Source organism: Caretta caretta, chromosome 14 (genome assembly GCF_965140235.1).
Source record: "Caretta caretta isolate rCarCar2 chromosome 14, rCarCar1.hap1, whole genome shotgun sequence".
Taxonomy (NCBI): domain Eukaryota; kingdom Metazoa; phylum Chordata; order Testudines; family Cheloniidae; genus Caretta; species Caretta caretta.
The window spans coordinates 43,770,709-43,798,465 of NC_134219.1; the positions used below are offsets into that span (position 1 = coordinate 43,770,709).

The 27,757-nt window shown below is 51.1% G+C and overlaps 2 protein-coding genes across 3 annotated transcripts in view; one reads left to right on the top strand and one right to left on the bottom strand.

Annotated features, from left to right (window-relative positions):
* The window catches only part of LOC142069127 (zinc finger protein RFP-like), a 331,206-nt gene that overhangs the window by 196,442 nt on the left and 107,007 nt on the right, over positions 1-27,757 (bottom strand). The gene's annotated exons all lie outside the window — the stretch shown is intronic.
* Positions 4,639-27,406, top strand: LOC142069129 (zinc finger protein RFP-like). Of its 2 annotated transcripts, XM_075119514.1 has the most exons (9): positions 4,639-4,705; positions 5,526-5,838; positions 6,434-6,520; positions 19,358-19,453; positions 21,476-21,706; positions 22,034-22,056; positions 22,788-22,903; positions 25,391-25,435; positions 26,801-27,406. In XM_075119514.1, exons 2-9 carry the CDS (start codon positions 5,617-5,619, stop codon positions 27,313-27,315), a joined length of 1,335 nt encoding a protein of 444 aa, XP_074975615.1. In that variant the 5' UTR covers positions 4,639-4,705; positions 5,526-5,616; the 3' UTR covers positions 27,316-27,406. The 2 variants fall into 2 exon arrangements, with proteins under 2 accessions (XP_074975615.1, XP_074975616.1); XM_075119515.1 differs by lacking the exons at positions 4,639-4,705; positions 5,526-5,838; positions 6,434-6,520 and adding an exon at positions 17,357-17,791.

The window sequence follows — 27,757 nt, forward strand, 5'->3', positions numbered from 1 at the left end:
ATGGAGGACAGACGCTTCCCCCAGCCCTCAGCGGCTAGAGTAATGTGTGTGTGGGGGGAGGTAGGGAGGGGGTTGGAGCTGACAGACCAAAGGTCTCTTCCCCGCCAGCTTAGTGATTTTTCTCATCGCTGGGAATGGCCTCTGCAGCTCCTTGGTTTCTTCAAGGGGAATCCAACCTGCAGCATGACAAGGACAAGGAGACTTATGGCCCAGTCCCCTTCCTGTGACAACCTCTCCCCTTCAAGATCGTTTCCTCCAAGTGGAGCAGGCCCTGTAGGAGGAATGAGGCCATGAGAATGGAATAACCCCCCCACCCCACAGGCCACCAGACATGGGGAGGTGGCAGGGGGCACGTCTGACACACATTTCCGCTCAGGCCTGTGGCACCCAGCTCCCTGCCACTGCCCCATGGTCCTCGCACTCTCGGGAGATCCTGCTCCAGCCAGGGTCACTGGGCCTGGGCCTGCAGGGAGGGGAGACTGTGAAGCACCGTGGGCTCCCTCCAGCTGACACTGCTGGGCCTGATCTTGGAGGGGCTGAGCACCCTCTGTTCCAGTTGACACAGCTGGGCCTGAACCTGTGGGGGAGGGGGCTGAGACCCCTCTGCTCCCGCTGAAGCCACTGGGCTTGATTGTGGGGGTGGGGAACAAGCACCTCTGGGACCATGGCAGCTGGGTTCCATGGGCAGGGGCCAGCCCCAGAGTTTATCATTAGCTGACACTGGGCTTCTTCGGGGCAGAGGGAAGAGTGCATCATGGGTAAAGCTTACAGCTGTGCTCCCCGCCCTGCCTGGGGAGACCCTGGCCTTGCAGAGGCAGCCCGGCTCAGGGAGAAGGACATAGAGGGCTGCTGGGCAGACAGCCAGGTCCCTGGCTCCCAAAGCCTGGAGAGCCTGTGGCCTGAGCAGGCCAGGTGGCTTCCCCCAGCTTCTGATCAGCCGGTGCCCCCCTCAGTTTGAAAATCTCTGTGCTAAATGGAAGGCAGAAATCGGGGGGGCATGACCCCCACTTGCACAGCGGCCCATTTTCCTGCCCCCGCTGGCTTTGCACCCTGGGTGGCTGCCCCTCTCACCCTGCACTACTTATGGACCTGTTCCCGTGGCAGGGGCCAAAGGCACCTTCCCCTACGAAGCTGGGAGGGTTGGCACCATTGTAATCACACACATTCAGGCTGCTCTTGCTCAATGTAAACAGGCCTTAATGCGAGCAGTGTCACCATCTCTCAAGATTTTATCATGAGTCTCATTTTATTTGGTGCATTTGCTAAAGCCCTGTTAGAGGGTTTATTCCTTCACCCTCTCACTTCCCTGGTCCTTCTCGCATGAACAGAGAGCAAAAATACCCAAAGTCCGAAGGTGCAAACAATTCGATGTTTATTGGGGTGAACTTCCAGCAAGCTTAAATCCAAGTTCCTTTTTCCTTATTCTTGAATCCCAACTTACTTCCTGTTTGCCCCTAATTTATATAGTAATCTTCTCAGCTATACCTTAACCAATCATTTTACTGAAATCTATCTGACCAATCCTAACATATTGTAATATAATTCTCTAACCAATGCATAGAATCATAGAATCTCAGGGATGGAAGGGACCTCAGGAGGTCATCTAGTCCAAACCCCTGCTCAAAGTAGGACCAATCCCCAACTAAATCATCCCAACCAGGGCTTTGTCAAGCCTGACCTTAAAAACCTCTAAGGAAGGAGATTCCACCACCTCCCCAGGTAAACCATTCTAGTGCTTCACCACCCTCCTCGTGAAAAAGTTTTTCCTAATATCCAACCTAAACCTCCCCCACTGCAACTTGAGACCATTACTCCTTGTTCTGTCATCTGCTACCACAGTCTAGATCCATTCTCCTTGGAACCCCGTTTCAGTTCGTTGAAAGCAGCTATCAAATCCCCCCTCATTCTTCTCTTCTGCAGACTAAACAATCCCAGTTCCCTCAGCCTCTCCTCATAAGTCGTGTGCTCCATCTTTCTTGTAGTATGGGGCCCAAAACTGGACACAGTACTCCAGATGAGACCTCACCAGTGTTGAATAGAGGGGAATTATTTCCCACTACCCTCATTAACTTACACCTAGCAAAATTAATTATACAGCAGACAGAAACAATTAGAGAACCAGACGGATTCACAATAGAAAAAGTGGGGCCATAAAGATAAAAACGTACAGAAAGGGGGGTTTCACAACCACAACTATTGAGAAGTGATTTCTTGCCAGACAGGATGCTATCAAACTAAGTTTTCTTTAACCGTCTTTCTCTGGAGGCGATGGGCATTATCAGGACAGGATTGTATTCCGAACAGCCCAATAGCACCTTATTTCAGTGTGACTAGTTTGGAATGTGAGGAGGTGACCGTTCGCGTCCCAGCTTATGGATGCCTCTGCTGCTTAGCCAAAGGCCTTAGCTTAAGAACAGGGCCTCAGACTGTCACAGTGAGAGAAGGCCCTTACACCCGCAGACAGTGATTTTGATTCTTTCTTTTGTACCTCTATAACTAGCTAAATGATAAACATATACCTGAATTCTTAAAGCATCGGCCTTTACAGACAGGCCTGAAAAGCCCCAGCTCCTGGAAGTGTGGGATGAGGTGAGACTCTCGGCTTTCATTTTCTATGCAACGGAAGATTCTCGCCCTCTCGGTTGCAGAGAAAATCTAGAAAAAGTGACCCAAGTGCCACCTACAGGTCTGAGCAACCAAAACCCAAATAGAAACAATCTAATGTTTATTATGATTACATTTCATAGAATCACAGAAGATTAGGAAGAGACCTCAGGAGGGTCATCCAGTCCAATCCCCTGCTCAAAGCAGGACCAACACCAACTTCATGATTTTGAGGATCCTGACTTGTGCTTTGTAAATGCCGGGGGTTGGCAATACTGTGCCACACAGGTGCTGACTTCTCGTTTCCCCTGGAGGTGCTCCACTCCTTTGCCCCCCAGGGCACATCACTTAGGGCAGGCCAGGGGGTGGGAGGTGAAGGAGAGGAGGAGGAGGAGCATGGGTGGGGCCACTGAGAGGGATCGGGATTCACTGTCCGTCTGGGGCTAAGGCCAGTTCAACTCCCCCACCAGGAAGAAGCTGTCACTGCTGGCAGGGGCTGCACTTCACATGGAGGGAGCTGATCACCTTCTCAGCTCCCCGACCAGGAAGCGCAGCCCCTGTTGGTGCCATTCCACGTCTGCCCAAGGCTTTCAGTTTGGGGGGTTCACCTGGCCCCTTGCCGCTCAAACAATGCCCATGTTAAAAAGGGGGGGAGCATGGCCCCTTGGCCCCAACTGGTTCTGGTGCTCCAGTGGACACTGCATAGCTTCCATCCACTGTTACTGGCTCCCAGGAGCCATTCCATGGTGCCCCACACTCACAGTCCAATCAATACGAGCGCCCCTGGTGAGGACATGCCCCGCCAACACAAGAAGCAAAGTGCAGGCAGCACAAGTGATGCAGTTACCATGGCAGCTGCAGGTCGACATAAGTTAGGTTGACTTAATGTTTTAGTGTTGACATGCCCTGAGTGATATTCTACTGGGTCTTATTGAAACAGATCTTTAACCGCCCACCGCTAGGGAGAATGTTTTCCAGAACCAGTGAAAAGTCGGATCCAGTGTGGTGAATGCACAGGAGTTTATTTGAGAATGAATCACACAAGCAGTATAAGGTTATCACATGCACTTCTCCCTAGTGAGCCTCAATTCCCCAAGCACAAACCCTCAGTAGCTATGCTGGCCTTAGACTTTCATACTGTTCCTTTTTGACTCACCATTTTTTCTAGCACTCACTTTCAATCCCTGTTTATTTCTGCGTCTCTTCCACTCTCCTTGGATCACGGTCACAGATCATTCCCCCTCATGGTCTCCATTCTTTCCACTGGGGGGGACTGCGCTCATGTCCTGCTTGGGGTCCACAGCCCGGCTCCATGTGCATTCCCATAGCTTGCCCTCTCTGTCCATTTCCCTTTCTGTTCACTCTGCTGTGTTAGATCAATGATGACACCCGTTTAGGGGGCTTCCCTTGGGTAACTGATAGAGATTTATGGTCTGAATTCCCACTGGCACAGCACTACCAACCCCAGTCAGGCAAGCCCCCCCCCAATGAGATTTAATCATAATATATAGTAAATAGAAGCATTCCTTTGTTTGCCTTTTGGTGTCTCAGAGCTTTAGACTGCACTGGGGTGACATTTTTAAGTTTTTCTCTGCACCAAAAGAACGAGTTACTTCCTTTCTTTAGAAGACAAAAGCGGAGAGTCACCTCCTCACCTGCAGGCTGGAATGTTCCCCGTGGGCTCCTCCCTGCCCAGCAGCAGCCGACTCAGCGCCAGGAAGGGAAACACCCAGTTCCTGCTGCAGGAGCGGCCCAGGCAGAGCCCGGCCTCGCTCGGCTTCTCTCCTGCAGTTCATGTGGCTGGTTCCTTCCCGTTAGGAGCCTGGTACGTGACCTGGGGCGAGCCCCTGGGGGCGGGGCTTCTGCCTTGTTTGGTGGGTTGGGTTTTAATTTCCCTCCCGAGAGCGCGATTGGCTCCCGGTTCCCCAATCGGCTTTAAAAAAAGCTGTAAAGGCTCGTTACTGCGCCTGCGCGAGGTTTGGTTTCGGTTTCGGGATCCCCCGGGTGCTGCTGGCCCCGCCCCTTGCCCCTCGCTCCTCCTGCAGCGCCGCGTGGCTGCGGGCGCCGGGCTCGGGTGCAGGGGCCTTGACTTGTGCGCTTGGTTGGTGGGGGCTGCTCGCGAGCCCTACTCCGCCACCCAGCACCGAGTGGCTGCTCCTGGCTCACTGCAGGGGGGTTGTTGGTTGTGGGGGGGTTGTTGTTTGGGGGGGGAACAGCAGTAGCTGGAGTGGGGCAGCCTCGATTTACCTGCCCTTGCCCTGCTCCCCTGGCAGTTGCAGTGCACCGGTGGGGGGGGGAAGCGGGGGGGAGGGAATACACAGGCTGTGTGGGAGCGGGGGCAGCAGAGCTGGGGAAGGCTGCAGCACCATTTGGGGTGGGGGTGGTTGGCATGAGTAGCCTGGGGAATGGGAGGGGGCAGCTCCACCGGGCTGGTGGGGGTGTGTGTGGAGTGTCACCCACCATCCTGTGCTAATTATTGGGCATTTGGGGTGCACCAGATGGGGGGGTCTATTGGGGGTCAGCTCCAGGCTACACCTCGGGTCGGCCGGCGCTGCTTGTGTTTTCTTTTTCTTTTCTTCTTTTTTTTTTTTTAAATGAAAGCTCAGTGCTGTGTGTGTTGGTTTGTCCTGGTTTTGGAGGAAGGGCTGGGAGGGGGATGGGAGGGACAGGGGGGGATGGAGAGATATTGCCTGAGGGGGATTCCACAATGTGTGGGGGAAGGAGTTTGAATGCAGAATGAGGAGGGGTCCTAGCATTGGCAGTGTGGGGGGTGGATGGTGGAGGCCCTGGCATTGGCCCTTAGGAGGTGCATGGGGCCCTGGCTGGGGCCGTGTGGGGTGGAGGCAAAGGGGTCTGCCTGGGGCAGTGTGGGGGCAAAGCTTTTGTTTTGGGTTTTTATTTAGATTTTTTTTCACCATCAGTGCTGGAACATCATCCCCACCACCAGCCTGCCCCGACATTGCTGACCTCAGGAAAGGGAAACTACCCCTGTCCCACTGCCCACAGGGAGCCATGGCTGCAGCGAGCCCCGTGGAAAGTCTCCAGGAGGAAGCGACATGTCCCGTCTGTCTGGAGTATTTCACAGACCCTGTCACTCTGGAGTGTGGGCACAATCTCTGCCGAGCCTGCAGCGCCCAGTGCTGGGAGGGACCCGACACAGCCGCCTCCTGCCCTCAGTGCAGAGAAACTGTGCAACAGAGAAACCTCAGGCCCAACAGGCAGCTGGCGAACATGGTAGTTCCCCCCACTAGCCCTTCTGAGCCCCAGTCTGTGACCCCCCAGCAGCACCATGTGCCCCGCTCTGTCCTAGCCTGGCTCCCTGCGGCTGGGTGTTCTGGCACCGCAGTGGCCTCTGGTGGGTGAAAGGTGGAACTACATCACTTCTCTGGCAGAATGTGGTTTCTGTGGGGAAAAAATTCTGCAGCCGGAAATGAATTCTGTGTTTCCGCAGTAGCTCAGAATTCCCCCGGGAGTATATATTGCAATGATGAATGTCACTGCATCTAAATTTTAGCTGCCTAGAAATTTACTGGAATGACACTGTGAGCCACAAAGCCTGAGTTCTGGGGAGATGTAAGTGTCTTTGAATGGGATCCACAAAAGCCAGCCTACTAGATAGGAAACTGCCTCACCTAACTGATGGGAAATGCTGACCAGAGGGGTCTTGCACAGCGGGGGGCGGGGGGGGGGTCTAGGGACCTAACTCAGCTTTGTGTATTGCAGGGCTGTTCCTGTGACTCTCTAGTGCCTATTGTCTCTTGATAAATTTTCTTTCTGATGTAAAATCCCCAAAATACAGAAAAAACAAAAGCAACTTTTCTCTTCTTAGGATCCAATTTGGAGAGTGCGAAAAAGGAGGGAGATGAGAATAGGGTGTTTAACAAGAGTGGGAAGAAGGAATATCCAGGAACTGCTGGTAGGTGCCATTGTTACTCACCAATAAATATGCACAGGGATGTTATCAATGCTCAGATCTCTGAGTAACAGGAGAGTAACAGCGAGTTACATGTTCCCCCTGTGAGAGGTTATTTATTGTTTCTTCTGTGCAAAGTAATTTCTGTTCTGGCTTCATGGAAACTAAACAGGAGAAAGGCAAATGGAGGAAATTATATTTGCTTACTGAACAATTGAAAAAGTTTTCTTAAAAATTTGAACAATCTCTGTTAGAGGTTGCTATTCCGCTGTAGCTAAAGTGCTCCGTAATTGGGGCTGACATTTTTCACACAACAATGTCTCTCACCTGAAATTGTGGCATCAGCAAAATCACGGGTTTCCTGGAACTGTTGATTTCACGACATTACCCTAGATTCTGATCAGAAGGCGGAAAATGTAATTTCCAACAGTTGAATCATTTTAATTTCAGTCTAAAATGTCCATCCACATAGTCTGTTTCCACATTTCTGCAGGAAAATATTTCAGAATAGTTCGTTTCGGGAACATTTTCAGTCCCTTCACATTTCAGTCTGATTCGGAGAGGGAAGTAATTGTGAAAGGTCCAAATTTCACACAACAGGAACATTCTGTTTTCTGACAAACTCTGCCACCACAGTGCAGTTATCGGTCAAGGTGAGGTGACAATTTCCCCTTGAGTTTCTCTGAGATCGTCCCAGCAGGAGAGCGTGTGCGGCTCCCTGCCCTCCCACAAGTGACCTACCCCAGTGACTGTTCTAGGCACTGATCCGATGGTGACCCTGTGCCTGGTCGTACTCTGCTGCTCCCCCTGGTGTTGGAGTGCTCTAGAAGCAGTGTCTACAGTGGCATCTCTTGACTGAGCCTAGGTCACAACCCAAAGAAAGGTCAAAGGTTGAACCCACTGGTTTGCAATAAAACGCTCCCTCCTGCAGGAAAGGGACTATAATTAACTAGCCATTGGAGCAGGGTCCTGCACCTGCATCTTCAACCTCCCTGTGCCAAGGTGATAGAGTCATTGTCACTTTCTCGCTCTGCCCCAGGGACTATTTAATTATTGAGCCAACGTGGAGCAGCTTGATCAGAAGACATTGTGGGAGCCTCACATCAGACTATCCCAGATCCCCATGGTTAGGGCAGTCACCTGAGCGGTGGGACACCTGTGTTCAAACCCTTCCTCCCGATCAGGCAGAGCAGGGAGTAGAACCTGAGTCTCCCATGTGCCAGGCAAGTGCCCTAACCGCTGAGCTCAAAGTTATAAAGGATCCTCTGCCGGCACCTCCCCTGGATTTTGTCAGGAACCCCATGCAGAAGGGGTGCTCAGTGCACTGCTACAGGATTAGGCCCCACTGACAAGGTAGGCTTTCCACTGCCTGCCTTCTGGTTTGAGGATCCTTCTGGGGTTTACCCATGGGGCAGGTGTCTGGACGCCTAGGGTGAGGCAGGAGTGCTCAAACTCAGGAGCAGAGAAATTTAGGAGCCCTGGGAAATGTTCCCGTGGAAATGTTGGTGCTGAGTGAGGTCAGGCGCCTGCAGAGTTCGAGGGAGCCAGGCAGAGGATTTCTGCATGTCAGGGGGGCGGGAAGAGGTGGGGAGGGAGTGAGGCCTTGGTGGAAGGGGTGGAGTGGGGGCAGAGCAGGGGCCGAGCACCCCCAGGGAAATTAGAAAGATGGCGCCTCTGGGCACTGTTATTGGAGAGCGTTGGCTTAGCAGTCTGAGGATGCTCATGAGCACAGTCGGCTGCAAGTGACAGGGGCTGGAGGATCCATGTCTCCAGCCTCCCCCTCACACCTCCTGGAGACCACTTCTGTTGGCCAAAAATAACTACGTCACATGTGTGTGACTAATGACTGCAATTTGCAGGCAATATGTTCACCAGCAAAAAAAAACCCCAGCACCAGTGAGATCCTCTGCCTGAGTCCATCCACCAGAGCTGACAGCATCTGGGTGCCCAGAAGCAGCAAGGCTGGTTAGAAGCAAGTTTACAACCATGTAACCAGTTTGCCTTACACAAGGGTAACAATGTATCTCATCACAATAGGAGTCAGGATCTGTAACAACATTGTACCCAGTTGCTCATGAAGAATCCAGCGGCTTCCCCACCAGCATCTCTGCCCAGCACGCCTTTCCCATCGCAGCTGCAGCTCCTGTTCTGGCTCCAGAAGGCCACTCCCCAGATTCCCTCTTGATCCTGATCTCAGATCGACTCTGCCACAAACGAGTCCTGACTGCAGGGCCCGGCCACAGGAAACAGCCGCAGAATGAAGGCGTGTGATTGATGGCTACAGATCTCCAGCCATGCATGTGCTGGGTGGGGTTTGGGAGAGGGGAAAGAGCCGTGCCAGACTTCCCTTTAAAGGAAATAATTTCAGCTCACACCGTCCAGCTGCAAAATCATAGGAATTACCCAGTGTAATGCATTAAATAGCTGTACAGCAACCCCTGTAATCAGCCACATGTTTGGTAAATGCTCCCTTATTACCACAGCTGGATTTCCATTTCTGGTCCCAGGTGGCTGCTCCCCAGACTCTCCCAGGCCCCCTCTGTCTGTCCCCAGATTCCCTCCTGCAGCCGGACTGGAAAGGGGCCTGAGAGCCTCGGAGACAGGAGATCTCTGGTTATCCCATCCCCTGTGCAGCGCAGGAGCCCCAGTGTCAGCTCCTCTCACGCCCGCTGCCATCTGCAGGGAGCCAGGAGTCCCCGAGAGCTGGGGAGACTGTGCAGGGAAACAGAAGCAGTAGTCACCAGGCTCAGAACAGGTGTGACAGCTGCTCTCTTGGCCAGCACTCCCAGCACTGAACCAGGGACCCCTAGAGCTAAAAGCACAGGCTGCCGCAGCTTATGCTAAATATTCAACCCTTTATAACTGTAACAGCTCCACACACACACACACCAGTGGGTTCCCCAGGCACCAGAGAGACATGGGTCTTATAGAGCCTAATGGCCAGGTAGGGAACAGGCAGTAGGAGTCAGCAGCTGTGATTCTCTCCCTCCTTGCCAGGCTGCTCCATCGGATCCTTATGTCAGGCAGTGAAGCCCCCCCAGTCGCTTGTTACCCCTTTTTGACCTGAGTGACTAGTCCAGAGTTTGGGGCCTTGCAGATGTTCCGGAGGAGTTAGTGTCAATTTGGACTCATCACACTTCATTCAAAGGCTCTTTACAGTCCACAGAAAAAGAAATAACTTGAGACCACACCCAGAAAGGAAACACCGAATGATATTCAATCAGTCCATTTCTGAGAAGAAGGAAGGGAAACTAAATTCCTCTCTTGTCTTTTTCCTGCACTAGAAGCCATGGTTGTTATGAATCCAGCAAAAACACTCCAGGATGAACTGACCTGTCCCATCTGTCCGGACTATTTTAAAGATCTGGTGTCTCTAGACTGTGATCACAATTTCTGCCAAGCCTGCTGTGACATTATATGATTATTATATCTCATAAAAATGTGTCACATGGCCAGAAAGGTTAACTAATCAGTAGGCTGTCCTGACCCATGGTTGACCTTTAAAGGCTTGTTAGGAAGCTGTGTAAATAAGAGTTCGGCTCTCCCTTTTAAATCTGCATTGTTAGAGCGTTAGAGTGGGAGGTGTTTGCTCAGGTCTTGAGATGTAAACAAACAATTTTTATCTGTTACTCTAGCATTGATTCAAGATCAAAAGGGAATATTAACAGTTAGGATGACACTTGATTGAAATAGTATTGTCTATATGTCTCTTTAAAGTTTGTGGTAAACTGAATATGAACTGTTTAATGGACAAGTTACCTTGTGCTAAGCTGCATAGCGAATTGCCAGAATATTTGGAAAACAGAAGGTCACATTAAAGGGATATTGTTCACCCGGGACTGAATGGTCAAGAGGCTTCTGGAAATGTATAAAAGTCGGAGGACCTGATTCTGTTTTATCTCATCTCTGCTTGGATGCTCATGGGGAAAGCTGCAAGCCACAAAGAATGAGATCCCAGGATTCCTGGTGCCCCAAAATGGACATTGACTTAATAGGGAGGGTGGATGGCTTACAAGGAATTAAAATCAACAAAGGGGGTGGGTTTGCATAAGGAGAAACACACACAACTGTCACACCGTAGCCTGGCCAGTCATGAAACTGGTTTTCAAAGCTCTCTGATGCACAGCACGCCCGGCTGTGCTCTTCTAACCACCCTGGTGTCTGGCTGCTCAAAATCGAACATCAGGCTATTTGCCTCAACCTCCCAACCCGCCATAAACGTCTCCCCCTTACTCTCACAGATATTATGGACCACACAGCAAGCAGCAATAACAATGGGAATGTTTGTTGCGCTGAGGTCTAACCTAGTCAGCAAACAGCACAAGCGAGCTTTTAAACGTCCAAAGGCACCATTCTACCACCATTCTGCACTTGCTCAGCCTACAGTTGAACTGCTTCTTACTGCTGTCCTGGCTGCCTGTGTATGGCTTCATGAGCCATGGGAGCAAGGAGTAGGCTGGGCCTCCAAGGATAACTCTTGGCATGTCAACGTCACCAATGGTAATTTTCCAGTCTGGGAAGAAAGTTCCTTCTTCCAGCTTTCACAAGAGACCGGAGTTCCTAAAGATGCATGCGTCATACACCTTTCCCGACCATCCCACATTGATGTTGGTGAAACGGCCCTTGTGATCCACCACTGCCTGCAACACCATTGAGAAGTACCCCTTGTGGTTTATGGACTCTTTGGCAAGGTGGTCTGGTGCCAAGTTAGGGATATGCATTCCGTTTATCGTCCCATCACAGTTAGGGAACCCAACTGCGTCAAAGCCATCCACTATGTCCTGCATGTTTTTCAGAGTCACCACCCTTCTTAGCAGAAGGGTATTGATTGCCCTGGCTACTTGGATCACAATAGCCCCCACGGTAGATTTATCCACTCCAAATTGATTCCTGACTGTCTGGTGTTGCAATTTTTCAAAGGGGTATCGCCACTCGCTTCTTTACTGTCAAAGCAGGTCTCCTTTTGGTATTGCTGCACTTCAGGGTGGGTGAAAGCAATTTGCAAAGTTCCATGAAAGTGACCTTACGCATGTGAAAGTTTTGAATCCACTGGTCATCATCCCATACCTGCATAACTATGTGGTTCCATCAGTCTGTGCTTGTTTCCCAGGACCAGAATCGGCATTCCACTGTGTCAACATGCCCAAATGCCGCCAGCATATGCCAATTGCTACATTCCATGGTGAGAAGCTATTGACATAAACTGGGACCGTATAGATCATTGTTGCAACCACGGTTATACATTTGCAGCAAATATTCTACAAAGGTTGTCATTGGAGGTGTCTATAAAGAGGTTATGATTTGCTGATTATGATTATGCTGTCTGTATGTGTGTATCATTTTTGTAGTTGAAGTCATGGATATTGGCTATGTACTTGTATCTCAGTGTGTTTTGATTCTAAGTAGTCTCAGTAAAGCATTTGGTCAGCTTCTTGAGAAAGGACTATTCTCAATAAGTGCCCAGTCAAGAAACACTTAACTGACAATGGACTTTGGGAGACACCAGTCCACATCTGAGCTTTCCTGGGAACATTCAGACTAACATGTAAAAATGGCATTGGCCTATAAAGAACTGAGTCATGCATGGACATGTGGCTTGCCCATGTGACTCCAGACTCCATCTTGCTGCTGTGATTTCCACAGTAGGAACGGAGGGATGTCCTTCCACATGGCAAGAGCCTATAAAAGGCTTCTGCATCTCCTCCATCTTGTCTTCAGTCCTGCTTCTGAGCTCTGGAGGGACTTTGTTACAAACTGAAGCTCTGAACAAAGGACTGAATGACTCATCCCAGCTGTGGATGCACTCCAGAGACTTGATTTGAACCTGCAGTTTATTCTACAACTGCTACAAGCCTGAACCAAGAACTTTGCCATCACTGTGTGTAATTGATTCCATTTAACCAATTCTAGCTCTCATCTATATCTTTTTCCTTTTATGAACAAACCTTTAGATTTTAGATTCTAAAGGATTGGCAACAGTGTGATTTGTGGGTAAGATCTGACTGGTATATGTTCCTGGGTCTGGGGCTTGGTCCTTTGGGATCGAGAGAACATTTTTTCTTTTACTGGGCTATTGCTTTTCATAACCATTCCTCCCCATAACAAGTGGCCCTGGTGGTGATACTGGGAAACGGGAGTGTCTAAGGGAATTGTGCCTTGTATGACTTGTGGTTAGCCAGTGGGGTAGAATCAAAGTCTTCTGTGTTTGGCTGGTTTGGTTTGCCTTGGTGTGCAAAAAACCCCCCAGCCTTGGGCTGTAACTGCCCTGCTCTAAGCAATTTGCCCTGAATTAATACTCTCAGTTGTGTCCCACCAAAGCCAGCATCATTACACATGGCTTCCAGCATGTCTGTGTGCGTGGCCTCCTCACATTCTTCCTTACACCGGTGGCTCCTGGCTAGGCTCTGCACATACTGCAGGATAATGTGTGAGGTGTTTGCAATGCTCACAACAGCAGTGTACAGCTGTACGGGCTCCATGCTTGCTGTGGTATGCCGTCTGCTTGGATAACCCAGGCAAAAAGGTGTGAAACGATTGTTTGCCATTGCTTTCAAGGAGGGAAGGAGGGAGGAGGGGAGGCTCACGACATGTACCCAAAACCACCTGCGGCAATGTTTTTATCCCATCAGACATTGGGAGCCTGACCCAGAATTCAAATGGGAAGCAGGAACTGTGGGGTGGCTACCCACAGTGCATCGCTCTGTGAGTTGATCCTAGCCATGGTAGTGAGGATGCACTCCGCTGACCTAATGTGCCTAGTGGGGACACGCGCATTCAACTTTATAAAATCGGACGGTAAAAGTTGACTTAAATAAATTTGACCTAATTTCATAGAGTAGATATACCCCTAGCAATGACTCACAGACTTGAGAGGTTCAAGGGACAATTTTGCAGCCACTGAATTTGAGTAATACACAAACACTGAGTTCAACCAGGGCCCTGCATAGGGGGAATTTGTCTCTTCTCATCTTTATAGACTGCAAGCTCTTTGGGGCAGGGACCTTGGTACATGTAAGCCGCTAGTTTATTTTCTTGATATGGTGAGCTGGGCCCATTGCCCTTTTCCATTCATGCCATGCACAGACCCCCAGCTGGGGAGAGGTGGCTGAGCATGCCAGAGCAGTAGTTCTTGGAGGAAACACCCTATTGAGATGAAAGGGGAAGTTTCCTCCTCTCTAACCTATTAGATCAGGCTCTCTGCAGACTCAGGCACACATCACTGTATCAGTTTTGCTTGGGCCACATTTTCAACCTTTTCTTTTCAATCATATGAGCTAGATCCCATGGGGTGGGGACACAGGCAGGGGGCTGCTCTTGGGCCCCCTCCATCTTGGGCAGGTGGAAGGTCAAATTGGAGGCCAGTTGACGAAGGGTTCCCAAGATATGTCTCCCTGGTACTTCTCTAAAAGTGCATAGCTTCTACCACCATTTGTGTTCACTGATAGAGAAAAGCCCAGAGTGGAGCATTTTCCTTCAATGTCTCACTCACTGGAGGGTTACCCTCAGAGAGTGTCTGGGACCAGGGTTGCCAAGTGCGAAAATAATTTTTGTGGACAGTACAGAAAAAAAATTACGGACAACCAAACTCTTTTTGGACACATACTTACATAATATAAAGATGGCTCAAAAGGACAAAAGGGAACAATATTCAGTGTTTTTATTCCTACGTCAAAACAGAAATGTTATTCGGCTACTTTCACCGACTTACTAGCCACATCAGCGTCCTCCAAGTTCTCCAGTTTGTGATCATACACACACACGCCCATTCATGAGCAGCTCACAGGCACAGGTATTTCCTGCAAAATTTGCTTTGTCTTTTCAATTCTTTCTGCAGTCTCTGGATCCAGCTCTTCCAGCTGGGCCAGTAGGAGTCGCTCTTGTTCCTCCAGGACATGGTGTAGTTGCTGAAAGTAAGACACAAGTTTCTGCCTTTCAGCTTCTGTCTCTGCCTGTGACATATGACCAGGGAGAGAGCAGAGCAGGGCAGGGACATGGGCAGACTCCAGGGATAACTGATAGACGCTTGCATCCATAGGACAGATCATATCATTGGAAGCCCTTGGGCTTTCCTGAGAATGTGCCTTCAGTTCAGTGGGAAATTCCCCCGTCACTTGCTGTTCCTGCAGCCCTTCCAATCCTGGATATGCAAAGCAGTTGAAGCCTGAGGCCCGCCATGTGGGACTGACAGCCGGAGCCACGTTGTGGGGTTGAAGATGAAGCCCTGTTGTGTGGAGATGAAGTAACAGAGGTCAAATAAAATCGCAGAATCCATGACCTCCATGTTCCACTCATACCAGTGGTTATCATACTATTTTTTATGATCTCATGACCCCCCGTACAAAAGCCTTGCAACCCCCTTTTGGGTCAGGACCCTCCAGTTTGCAAAACACTGGCTGAGTGGTAAGCGCACTCTCCTGAGAAATGGGGGACCCTGGTTCAAATAATGCCCCGACCCCCGGCAGGCAGTGGGAGCATAGACACTGACTTTTATTTTTCCCTGGGGATGCTCTACCCCAACTCTGCCCTGAGGCCACGCCCCCACCATGCCCCTCCCCTGAGGCCCTCCCCTAGCTCCGCCTCTTCTGACCCACTCCGCCTCCTCCCCTAAGGCCTTGCCCTCTGGCTGCCTCTTCCCACCCCTGCTCCAACCCCTCCGCCAAAGCCGCAGCCAATCTGCAGCTCGCTGCTCTCTGCCCTCCCACAGGCACCTCCCCCAGCCACCAAACAGCTCATTGGCAGCCCCGCAGAACAGCTGTGGCTGGTGGGTGCTGAGCTCCCCCTGTATTTTTTCCGTGGGGGTTCGAGCTCCAGAGCACCCCTGCGGTCAGCACCTCTGCTGCTTACAAACATGGGACCGAGCAGTGACCAAGTATAAACAGCGACTTACAATGAGACTTAGACCACTTCCTGCTGTTAATGGGCAAGTCGGTAAGACCTAAATTTACAGCAGTGGCCTGATTTTGCGTGTCTTGGTTTACCTCCTCGGCATACAGGACTTCAGGGCACATGTTCCACCCGCATCCGCAGCAGCATCTCTGCGCAGGACGGCTTCCCCGCCACAGCTGAATTCCCTCTCCATGTCCCCAATGGCGGCTTTCCAGACTGCCCCAGGCCTCCTCCGTCTGTCCCCACATCCCCTGCTGCAGCCGCAATGGGCAAGTGGCCTGAGAGGTCTCTGTTTATCCCACACCACGTACCCTGCAGGCCCCTAGTGCGAGCTCCCCTCACACCGGCTGCCCTCGGCCATTAGGACCCAGCCCTCACCTGGGGGACAGGAGCTTGGTCTCCCTGCAGTCCCTGGTCTCTCTGCTGGGACGGACAAACAGGGAGAAAATGGGAGCAGGCCTTGCTGGGCGTGGTTGTGTGACAGGGTCACTTGCCCCCCTAGGGCCCAGGCTGAGATCCCAGCACATTCCACAGGCCCCTGAGCCGCCATCAGATGGACTCTCAGCCTCCGTCCCTGTGGTGGTGGGGGAGGCACTGGGTCATTGCCCTGGGGGAGCTGCTGGGGGAGGGAGGAGATTTACCTGCTCACAGACAATTTTAACGGTTCTAAAGCTTCAACTTTTTGAATCTCAGTGTCTAGTAAAAAGAAAAGGAGTACTTGTGGCACCTTAGAAACTAACCAATTTATTTGAGCATCAGCTTTTGTGAGCTACAGCTCACTTCATCGGATGCATACTGTGGAAAATACAGAAGATGTTTTTATACACACAGACCATGAAAAAAATGGGTGTTTATCACTACAAAAGGTTTTCTCTCCCCCCAACCCACTCTCCTGCTGGTAATAGCTTATCTAAAGTGATCACTCTCCTTACAATGTGTATAATAATCAAGGTGGGCCATTTCCAGCACAAATCCAGGGTTTAACAAGAACATCTGAGGAACAGTTTGGGGGGAAAGGAATAAACAAGGGGAAAAAGGTTACTTTTTATAATGAATCAACCATTCCCAGTCTCTATTCAAGCCTAAGTTAATTGTATCCAATTTGCAAATTAATTCCAATTCAGCAGTCTCTCGTTGGAGTCTGTTTTCGAAGTTTTTTTCTTGAAGGATAGTCACTTTGAGATCAGAAATCGAGTAACCAGAGAGATTGAAGTGTTCTCCAACTGGTTTATGAATAAAGAAAAGGAGTACTTGTGGCACCTTAGAGACTAACCAATTTATCTGAGCATGAGCTTTCGTGAGCTACAGCTCACTTCATCGGATGCATACCGTGGATGTGCAGGTGGACGAGCCTCTGATAGTGTGGCTGATGTTACTAGGCCCTGTGATGGTGTCCCCTGAATAGATATGTGGACACAGTTGGCAACGGGCTTTGTTGCAAGGATAGGTTCCTGGGTTAGTGGTTCTGTTGTGTGGTGTGTGGTTGCTGGTGAGTATTTGCTTCAGGTTGGGGGCCTGTCTGTAGGCAAGGACTGGCCTGTCTCCCAAGATTTGTGAGAGTCATGGGTCGTCCCTCAGGATAGGTTGTAGATCCTTGATGATGCGTTGGAGGGTTTTAGTTGGGGGCTGAAGGTGATGGATAGTGGCGTTCTGTTATTTTCTTTGTTAGGCCTGTCCTGTAGTAGGTGACTTCTGGGAACTCTTCTGGCTCTGTCAGTCTGTTTCTTCACTTCAGCAGGTGGGTATTGTAGTTGTAATAGTTCTGGTCTGACCAAACTATTGTCTGAAACCCCCAGAATTGATACATTTTTTCACCAAAGCCTCCAGGGGTGAAATTGGTCGGGTCCTTCCTGCTCAGCAAACAGGACGAGTCACTTTCAGGCAAGGAAACACCCAGTTGATGCTGCAGGTGGGGCATAGTGTGAACTCAGGAAACTGAAACTTACCCTGTCCCACTGCCCAGAGGGAGTCATGGCTGCAGCGAGCCCGGTGGAAAGTCTCCAGGAGGAAGCGACATGTCCCCTCTGTCTGGAGTATTTCACAGACCCTGTCACTCTGGAGTGTGGGCACAATTTCTGCCGAGCCTGCATCACCCAGTGCTGGGAGGGACCCAACACAGCCGCCTCTTGCCCTCAGTGCAGAGAAACTGTGCAACAGAGAAACCTCAGGACCAACAGGCAGCTGGCAAATATCCTTGAAATCGCCAAGTGGCTGAGTTTCCAGGCAGCAAAGGGAGCAGGAGGGGGTGGGGTGTGTGGGGAACACCAGGAGGCTCTGAAACTGTTCTGTGAAGAGGATCAAACCCCCATCTGTGTGATCTGCATCGAGTCCCGGGCTCACCGTGCTCACGCGGTGGTTCCCATACAGGAAGCTGCCCAGGAGTACAAGGTAGGGAGTTGCTGTCTAGTCTAATGGGTAATAATTTGGATGTTAATTACAGCTTAATGGTGTGACCCTGTCATTCAGCTGTGTGTAGCCTTCATTGCATGAAAGCTGATTGGGGGAGTTACAAGCTGTGGCTGGTATTACTGGTTGTATCACAGTGTTTATTGTTATTTGCATCCCCTAGAGACCCCAGATGAGATCTGACCTCGATTGTGGGGCCTTGCACAAAACCCAGTGGGGGCCAATCCCTGCCCCGAGCCATTTACAGTCTAACCGGACAAGACAGACAAAGGGTGGGAGGGGAAACTGAGGCACAGTGAGAGGAAGTGACTTGTCCAAGGTGACTCAGCAGATCAGTGGCAGAGCTGGATATAAAAACCTGGTTTTCCAAGGCCCAGTTCAGTGCTCTAACCACTAGCTACTCTGCCCCTTTCAGCAGTGATGAAGTGCAGACAGTAGGAGGAAAAGACTCCTTGATACAGGTCCTAGGCACGGCAAGGAGAAGAGGTTTCCCACTGGGATTCTGAACTCCTGTCCTGCTCCATGAGGGGTTAAACTCAGATGCTGCCGGCCTGCACGACAGGAGATCACAGGGCTGAACATGGTATGGGACCCCAAGCACCTTCAGTCCACACCCACGAGGGCTCCAGTCAGCGCAGGTCCATGCCACATGCCACTGGGATCAGACTTATCTTCAGCAAAACTAACCCCTGGGCCGCGCGAACCAGTGCCACTCTGACCTGTTCTCGTGTGTTCATGGGCAAGGACCAGCCAACGTGTGTCCGTTAGTCCCACCAGGCAGCCCTTTGAAATCTGCCAGGGACTTTGGGGTCGCTACCCAGAGGCCATTGCCAGGGGAACGGGCTAGGCAAACCCCAGCTGTTCCTAACACAAATCAACACATCTAATGGGGTTTGCCCTAGTCCTTAGGTCAGTGCTGTACAACCCATCCCATCCCCCAGGGTACAGGGCTGAAAGTCAATGGAGTTGGACTCCTTTGAGCATCCCAGCCTACATGGCTGCCCCCGGTGGCTTCTGGGATTGGTATCACTGTTTGCTAAATCTTCTCAAAAACAGCTTTATAGATTCACCACCATGGGACACCAGTTTTCCACTGGTTCAACTCAATGGAGAAAGTGGATGTAATAACTTCAAACAATCTGAATACAAAACCCACCCAATTTCCGTAAATAAGGTTTCATTTCCTTGGTGTCTCTGATGTCCTACCTCGAGAAAGACCCACTCTTGTACACAATATTGTTGTAACTGTGTTGGTCTCGGGCTATTAGAAAAACAAGGTAATTTCTGCTCATGGGCAGCTTCTGTGGTGAACGAGAAGCTTTCAGGCTTACACAGAGCTTTTCTTCAGGCCTGGAAAAGAGTGTGTTCCCCAGAGCTGAGTTGTGTGTAACTCTTTTACCAACAGGAGCTGGGCCAGCAGAAGGTATTGCCTTACCCACCTAGTCAATCTAGGAAGACTGACTGTTATGTAGAATTTTGGGTGGAAAACACCTCATCCACCCCCTACAACCCTGAAAATAAACCCACCAAATCATTTCTGTCTGTCAGGAAAAAATACAAGCCCATTTGCAGACTCTGAGGGAAGAGAGAGAAAAGCTGCTGGGATTGAAAGTGGCTGGAGAGGAGAGAAGCCGGGAGTATCTGGTCGGTGCCTGTTGTTCTTCGCCTGCTGGGACATGGAGCTGGGAGGGAAGTTTATTGGTAGATTTCTCTGTGGCCTTGTGTCTGTTTCTCCAGGATCATGAGATTGTGTGTGTTTGTGTGTGTGTGTGTGTGTGTGTGCGTGGGCGTGCGCATATCACAAATGTTCTCTCCCTGGAGAAGGACAACAGCGTCTTCTGCAGGATCTAAGATCATAGAATCATAGAATCATAGAATATCAGGGTTGGAAGGGACCCCAGAAGGTCATCTAGTCCAACCCCCTGCTCGAAGCAGGACCAATTCCCAGTTAAATCATCCCAGCCAGGGCTTTGTCAAGCCTGACCTTAAAAACCTCTAAGGAAGGAGATTCTACCACCTCCCTAGGTAACGCATTCCAGTGTTTCACCACCCTCTTAGTGAAAAAGTTTTTCCTAATATCCAATCTAAACCTCCCCCACTGCAACTTGAGACCATTACTCCTCGTTCTGTCATCTGCTACCATTGAGAACAGTCTAGAGCCATCCTCTTTGGAACCCCCTTTCAGGTAGTTGAAAGCAGCTATCAAATCCCCCCTCATTCTTCTCTTCTGCAGGCTAAACAATCCCAGCTCCCTCAGCCTCTCCTCATAAGTCATGTGTTCCAGACCCCTAATCATTTTTGTTGCCCTTCGCTGGACTCTCTCCAATTTTTCCACATCCTTCTTGTAGTGTGGGGCCCAAAACTGGACACAGTACTCCAGATGAGGCCTCACCAATGTCGAATAGAGGGGAACGATCACGTCCCTCGATCTGCTCGCTATGCCCCTACTTATACATCCCAAAATGCCATTGGCCTTCTTGGCAACAAGGGCACACTGCTGACTCATATCCAGCTTCTCGTCTACTGTCACCCCTAGGTCCTTTTCCGCAGAACTGCTGCCTAGCCATTCGGTCCCTAGTCTGTAGCTGTGCATTGGGTTCTTCCGTCCTAAGTGCAGGACCCTGCACTTATCCTTATTGAACCTCATCAGATTTCTTTTGGCCCAATCCTCCAATTTCTCTAGGTCCTTCTGTATCCTATCCCTCCCCTCCAGCGTATCTACCACTCCTCCCAGTTTAGTATCATCCGCAAATTTGCTGAGAGTGCAATCCACACCATCCTCCAGATCATTTACGAAGATATTGAACAAAACCGGCCCCAGGACCGACCCTTGGGGCACTCCACTTGATACCGGCTGCCAACTAGACATGGAGCCATTGATCACTACCCGTGATGCATTTTAATGAATGAGTTAATTACGACCCCTTGTGGCATTCACAAAATTTCTCCCAAACCGCACTGACTATATCCCAGTAGACATGGAGACAGCCCTTACAGAGAGATTGGGCCCAAATGGGAAGGGGTAAGAAAATCCTCTCCTTTCTGATCACAGTGTAGAGTCAAGTGTCAGGATGTGAAGAATGGTGGGTTTGGAACCTCAGCCCACAGAGACTCTCATTACAACCCGACCGCTCTCCAGAGCCAGCGGGGGAGGGGCTAGTGGAACTCTGGCCCACCAGCGGATCTGCCTACGAAGCTCCTGATTGGAGCAGACGTTCGGCTGCATGAATTACGCCAGCAGGAGTCACGGGAAGTTGTCCAAACAACTGAGTGAACTCCCGATCTGCTGCTGGACTGGACCCTGACGCTGGCTTGGCCCTGGTGTTGTTTTTCTGACTCAGGTTTGACCTGCAGTACTGCTGTCTGACTTTGGCTAGAGCCTTCGCGTGGCTGCCTGACTCCGACACCAGTCCTGATCCCCCTGTGTGACTCCAGACACTGATTCTGGCTCAGCCTTTGGCATGACTTCTGAGCTCGACTGTAGCCCCAACCCCTGGTCAGATCCTGACTTTGACTCCAGCTCTGAGCACTAGGCCTGTCGGCTCATGGCCTGGGCTCTGTACAGATGCGTTAGAGATTGTAAAGAAACTCTCTCTTGTAAGACTGTATGAAAGGTCATCAGGCTCCATCCGTGTTCCTGACCAGCCCTTTCCTTATTTCCTCTAGAAACAGACAGAAACCGAGAGGCAGAAGATTGTGTCTGCATTTCAGCAACTGCGGCAGCTCTTGGAGGAACAAGAGCGACTCCTGCTGGCCCAGCTGGAAAAGCTGGACAAGGAGATTGTGAAGATACAGAATGAAAATATCACCAAACTCTCAGAGGGGATTTCCTGTCTCAGTGAGCTGATCAGTGAGATGGAGGGGAAGTGTCAGAAGCCAGCAAGTGAATTCCTGCAAGTGAGACTGAGCTAGAAACATCCCAAATCCCAACACAGGGACAGGACAGCTCCTGAAGTACAGGAACCGGGGTCCAGCAGTCAGAGATCTCAGTGTAACTCAATGTGTGCATTGCTGAAATGTGAATGACTATTGTTCTTTGCAGACTCACAGGCACATTGATATTAGAGATGGAAAAGCCCCATTAGCTCAATGAAACCATGGCCCCGGGGCCAGGGCAGGGCTGATTTTCCCTGTATTTACAAAATCCCTTTCCTGGAATCCCAAATGTGTGTCAGGCGGTACTGAGATTTTTTTTAATCTCTCTCTTCTCTCTCTCCCCTCTAGGATGTCAGAAGCACCTTGAGTAGGTACGTGGCTCTCTCTCACTCCCACACACACTTGGCAATGCTGGGGAAGAGCATGGAGATGATGTTAGCACCGCATCTCCACAGCAACATGTGTGGGGATTTTGGATACAAATCTCTCAGATAAACTTAATCCTGAGGTTCTCACCCTGGTACAGAAGACTCTGGAATTGTCCATTCAGTGGGAAAGACTGACCTCAAGTGTTTCCTTGAGATGTCACATCCCTGGGGGAGTGGCTGCCTCAGGATTGTGGGGATGGAATATGGGCCTGTCACTACTGGGGCCCTGGTTACCATTCAGCCCAAGGCAGCAGTGGTCAAGAGTCTTTCCCACCTGAGTCTTTCCCAGCCTGAGGACTGTTTGGAGACCTGTATGGAATGAGCTGGGGACGGGGGAGTTGGTGTCTCAGTTTAGTTCCTAGTGGACAGATTTCTACAGCACTTTACATAGGAAACTCCTGTCCCTCAGAGCATGGAGGCCAAGGAGTGAATTGGCCATGGAGACTCAATTCCCCTTTTGTCCCCAGAGCTGAGCTCACCAGACCAGAGTTGAAGAATATTAAGGAGTCCTCAGAAGGGAAGGTTGTTTGGCCATGGGCTGTGTTGCACCTGCTCTGAGGCCGGGAGAAGTCGAGGAATTCGAACTCCAGGCCCATTAGAGCAGCGACTCACTCGCCAGAACTTATCATGAGTCACACAATGAAATATAATCACGGGAAATTGTTTCTCTCCAGGTGTGAGAAGGGGAAGTTCCGGCAGCCAGAGGAGATTTCTCCTGAACTGGAAGAGCGAGTCAGCGATTTCTCCCAGAAAATTATTGAGCTAATGGAGACTCTGAGGAAGTTCAAAGGTACCTAGAAGGGATTGAGGAATGGAAATTGGGAAGAGCCTCTGAGACTGTGGGAAGAGAATGGTGCTGGTCAATTGGTTCACACTTAGATGATGCTTCTATTTAATTGTTGGGTGAGAAAGCCAGACATTTGGGTCCAAGATACTCAGGTTGATGAATTCAAACGTTTCTTTGCAGCAGAAACATGCTTTTCGATTACAGTTACAAAGTAAGAAATGACTCATCGACTTTAAGGTCAGAAGGGACCATCATGATCCATCTACTCTGACCTCCTGCACATTGCAGGCCACAGAACCTCCCCACCCACTCCTGCAATTTACCCGTAAACTCTGGCTGAATTACTGAAGCCCTCATATAATGATTTAAAGACTTCAAGTTACAGAGAATCCACCTTTCTTCTAGTTTAACATCGGTAAATGATACGTGCCCCATATGGCAGAGGAAGGCAAAAATAAACCCCAGAGTCTCTGGCAATTTGATTTGGTGGAAAATTCCTTCCCTATCCCAAATATGGTGGTCAGTTGGACACTGAGCATTTCAGCAAGACCCAAAAGCCAGACACCTGGGAAAGATTTCTCTCTAACTCAGAGCCCTCCCCGACTCGTGCGCCAACACCAGCCATTGGGATATTTGCTACAAGCCATCGCATATAGAAAGAAGTGCTGGTCAGTTCCCTTCTCCTGGGGCATAGGTGGGTCACGGGGGATTTCTCTTAGGAAGCTCTAATTACCCCTTACAATGTCTGGAATATTAGACACATCCAAATTGCATATTTACTAGTTCTTTTCCAATCACCTTTGAGTGGTATGAATATTAAGTACCTTATATAGGTCAGATACTACACATGCATGAACACATCATTGGCAGGGCTTTTTTTCTTCAAGTTATTTTCATGTTATTGTTCTCTTCTCTGATTGGTTTATTACCACTGATGATACACACGCCACTCTCACCCTTTTCTCCACACAGGGGGTATTGGACTTTGCTAACTTCTCTGTGGCTGGATGCACAGCCCCCCTCAGCCTGGCTCCAGCCCTTCAGTGACACTCCCCCACCCCACGCCCCCCCAAGCCCATTTCCCTCTAGCCCTTCACTGCCACCCCCCAGTGCACAGCCCTCTCAGCCTAGCTCCAGCCCTTCAAAGCCTCCCCCAACTGCACAATCCCCCTTAGCCAGCTCAAGTCCTTCAGTGCTGCCCCCCCACTGCACAGTCCCCCTCAGACTACCTCCAGCTCTTCAGTGCCACCTCCATATTGCACAGCTCCCCTCAGCCAAGCTCCAGCCCCTCATTGCTACCCCAATCTGCAGAGACCCCCTCAGCCTAGCTTCCCAGGAGCAGCGGGGATGAGGGACAGTGGGAAGCCACTTCTGGGAGCCACCAGAGGTGAGTCCCCCGCACGAAGAATTTGTTCCACCCTGGCCCCTCCTCACAACAGACCCCCGCCCACAGCCAGAGCTTGTCCCTTTGTCCTGGTCAGGAGACAGAGGATGTTCCCATTAACCATGGGATCACCCCTGCCCGGAGAGGGGTGCCCTGGTCACAGTGAGGCGATGGGAAACCCTGCTCCACTGAGAGACCCCCCTCCTCTGCTTCCCACATCCTGTGACATGATGGGGGATCTCCCATGTAAGGGACACAGACAGGGGAGAGACATGGGGTAAGCGGTGTAGAGGTGGGACACACACACACACACAGACACAGACACACTCATCCTCCTGTCAGACATATTATTTAAACAAGAAAAAGAAAAAAGTAGTGACAACAGTGCACTGAAATATGGTTTTAGGAGAAATATTTATTTCAATGCCCCCATCCCAGAAAAAAAATATTGACTGCGGCAGTGAGGGACATTCAAAAACACTCACCTGAGTTGAATTTATTACTATTATTATTGTTTATTATTTATTAACGAGCTAAGTTATGGTTTTTTCAGTGTGGAAAATTGTGCGTTATTTTACGGGTTGAATGATGACTGAATGACATAACCTCCTGCCAATGTCCACCACTAACTCTGGTAATTTTGTCAACCACTAACTCTGGTAATTTTGTCAAGTGTCCATCGCACAACATGATGCTGCCTGACCCTGGCCAAAGGGACCAAAGTGGGTAAAGTTACTTTTCCGCCAAAGTCTTTGTATGATCTGGGTGTAGGTTATGACAAAAGGCCATGAGAGAATGGGACAAAGCAACTGTAGTTGGAAGGTGGGAGGGGATGAGGAGGGGAAAAGTAAATCTCTCTTACAGATTGTGTGTCCTGGGATGGTTGTGAGGCTGAAAGGACGTTGGTTCCATTGCTGGGAGATGGCTGAATGAGAGAGGAAACAGAAGGCTTCAGTTAGTTTCTATGAAATGCCTGAGTGTGTCTCTCGGCCTCTCAATCTGTTTCTCTGTCATGATGAAAACACAGTTCTATGCGTTCAGAGTGGGGACGCTGTTATAAATATGAAAGTCTGAAATCTCGTCTCTTTTCTCCTTTCCCCCGCCAGACACTCTGCCGTCTGCACTGGAATCCCTAGGAGCACACAGACAGGGTGAGTTTGCAGCTGGAGATTGTCTTTACATTAGGAGAAAATTCCAGTCAAAACATCTTCCTGAGATTGTAACGAAAGTTACCAACCAAATGACCAGTGGCCATGACACACACAGCCCTAAAAATAACCTATTCACAGTGAGGAGATCCAGGGGCACTGGAACATGGGGGGCCAGGGGGCCAAGCTCACCCTCTTTTGAACATGGGCATAGTTTGGGGGCAGGGGGCCATGTTGGCCCCCCACACTGCAAGCCTTGGGCAGGCGTGGAGCATCGCAGCATTGGCTGTGCTTCATGGAGGGGCGGCTGATCAACTGCGCCCTGTGTAGTGCAGCTTCTTCCTGGTGCTTGTCCCTCTCAGTGGCCCCACCCCTGCTCCTCTTCCCCCCGGACCCTCCACCTGACCTGGGTGGTGCACGCCGGAGAGTGGGGACATGGGAAGGTGGAGGGTCAGGGGCTCTCCATAGCGGCCAAGGCTCCCAGCCTGGCCAGGGGCAGGGCCTCGGCGGGAAGATGAAGAGTGGGGAGGGCCAGGGAGAGGGCAGGGCCACAGATGTTGGGAACTAGTACCCCCCCTCCCCAACTTCTGCCAAGGTGCCGGAACACCTGGGGAGATCCCAAGCTGACATCACACAAATAATCCTGACACCAACCTGAGTGCTGAGTTCATGCCCATGCTAATGAACAGAAACACTCTCCCTGAGCAGCACCCGAACAGAGCTCAATGCCCTGAGGACTGACACATCCCTCTGCTTTACCCCGGTGCAGGGGGTCTCCCCATTGCTCTTCTCCAACATCCTGCCTTTCCTCTGGGCAGGGCTGGGCTCTCCCATTGGAGCTGCTTCCTGGATTGGGGAGATGCTCTCCCTCTGATGCTGCCAGCTCCTCCCTTCTCTCTGGGCTGGGGATGGGGCTAGCTCACCCAATGCCACCTCCTACTCTCTGGTGTTAATCAGCTCTTCTCCAATGCTGCATCTTCCTCTGTCTTCCCAGCCCTGGGAGTGGAGACCGCATTAGAGGAGGGAGATTTCCTCTGGGCTTCAAAACTGGACCTGCTTCCTCTCCTCCCTCCCCACTAAAACCTTTCTTGGTGTGTCTCTCCTGCTGGGAATGGAGCAGAATCAACAGGGGTAGCTGGGAGCTGATGGTTATGCAAGCAAATGGGAAATTAATGAAGTGGGTCTCCTTACAGAGACTGAGGAAGTGCAGTGACATCTCTGCTCAGTCTCAGGTGCCCAGGACAGAGGCAGCTCCCTGCGATCCAGGCCTGTCCCAGCCAGAACAGGGCTGCTGGGGAAAGCGAGAAATGGTCCCAGCCTCCCCCAGGGCTGAGCTCTCCTCCTAACACTCTGATTCTCTGTCCCCAGCGAATGTGACTCTGGATCCAGACACGGCTCATCCCCAACTCGTCCTGTCTGAGGATGGGAAAAGTGTGAGACGGGGAGACACACGGCAGGATCTGCCCGACAACCCTGAGAGATTTGACACTGAGCGCTGGGTGCTGGGCTGTGGGGGATTCACCGTGGGGAGACATTGCTGGGAGGTAGCGGTGGGGGATGGGCGATACTGGGCTGTGGGGGTGGCCAGAGAGTCTGTGGGGAGGAAGGGACGGATCAGCCTCAGCCCTGAGGAGGGGATCTGGGCTCTGCAGAGGTGGGGGTATCGGTTCCGGGCTCTCACCTCCCCTGAGACCCCCCTGCCCCAGCGCCGGGCCCCCACCAGGATCCAGGTTTGTCTGGACTGTGACCGGGGGCAGGTGACATTTATAGATGCTGGTGACGAGGCCCCGATCTTCACTTTCCCGCTGGGCTCCGTCCCTGGGGAGAGAATCCGCCCCTGGCTCGGGGTGTGGGGGAGATCCCACTTCCGACTGTGTCCCTGAGACCCACAGCAGAGGGGGGAACTGGAAATTAGCCTCTCTAGCCTCACAGACCCCAGTCTCTATGAGCTTGGAAGACTCCCATCTACCCAGCCTCTGGCTCCTCATCTCGATGGCCCATGGAAGCTCCTTCCCCTTCCTCTCTGCAGCCCCAGGCACGGGAGGGGGAGGGGGAGGAACCCCTGGGGCTGCAGAAGGGGCAGAGGGGCCCTGAGGGGCAGAGGTGGGGGCTGGGCAGGGGGCAGAACTAACAGCCGGGTTGGGGACAGGCAGAGGTGGGGGCTGGGCAGGGACCCAGCATGAATCAATCAGGGGTTGGGGGGCTGGGGAGAAGCAGCAGCAAGGAGCAGTTTGTGCAGATCTGTGGGATTGGATCTCATGGGGTCTCCCAGCCAGAGCTCCTGCCGCAGCAGCCCAAGTCACTTCAGGACAACTGGTGACACTG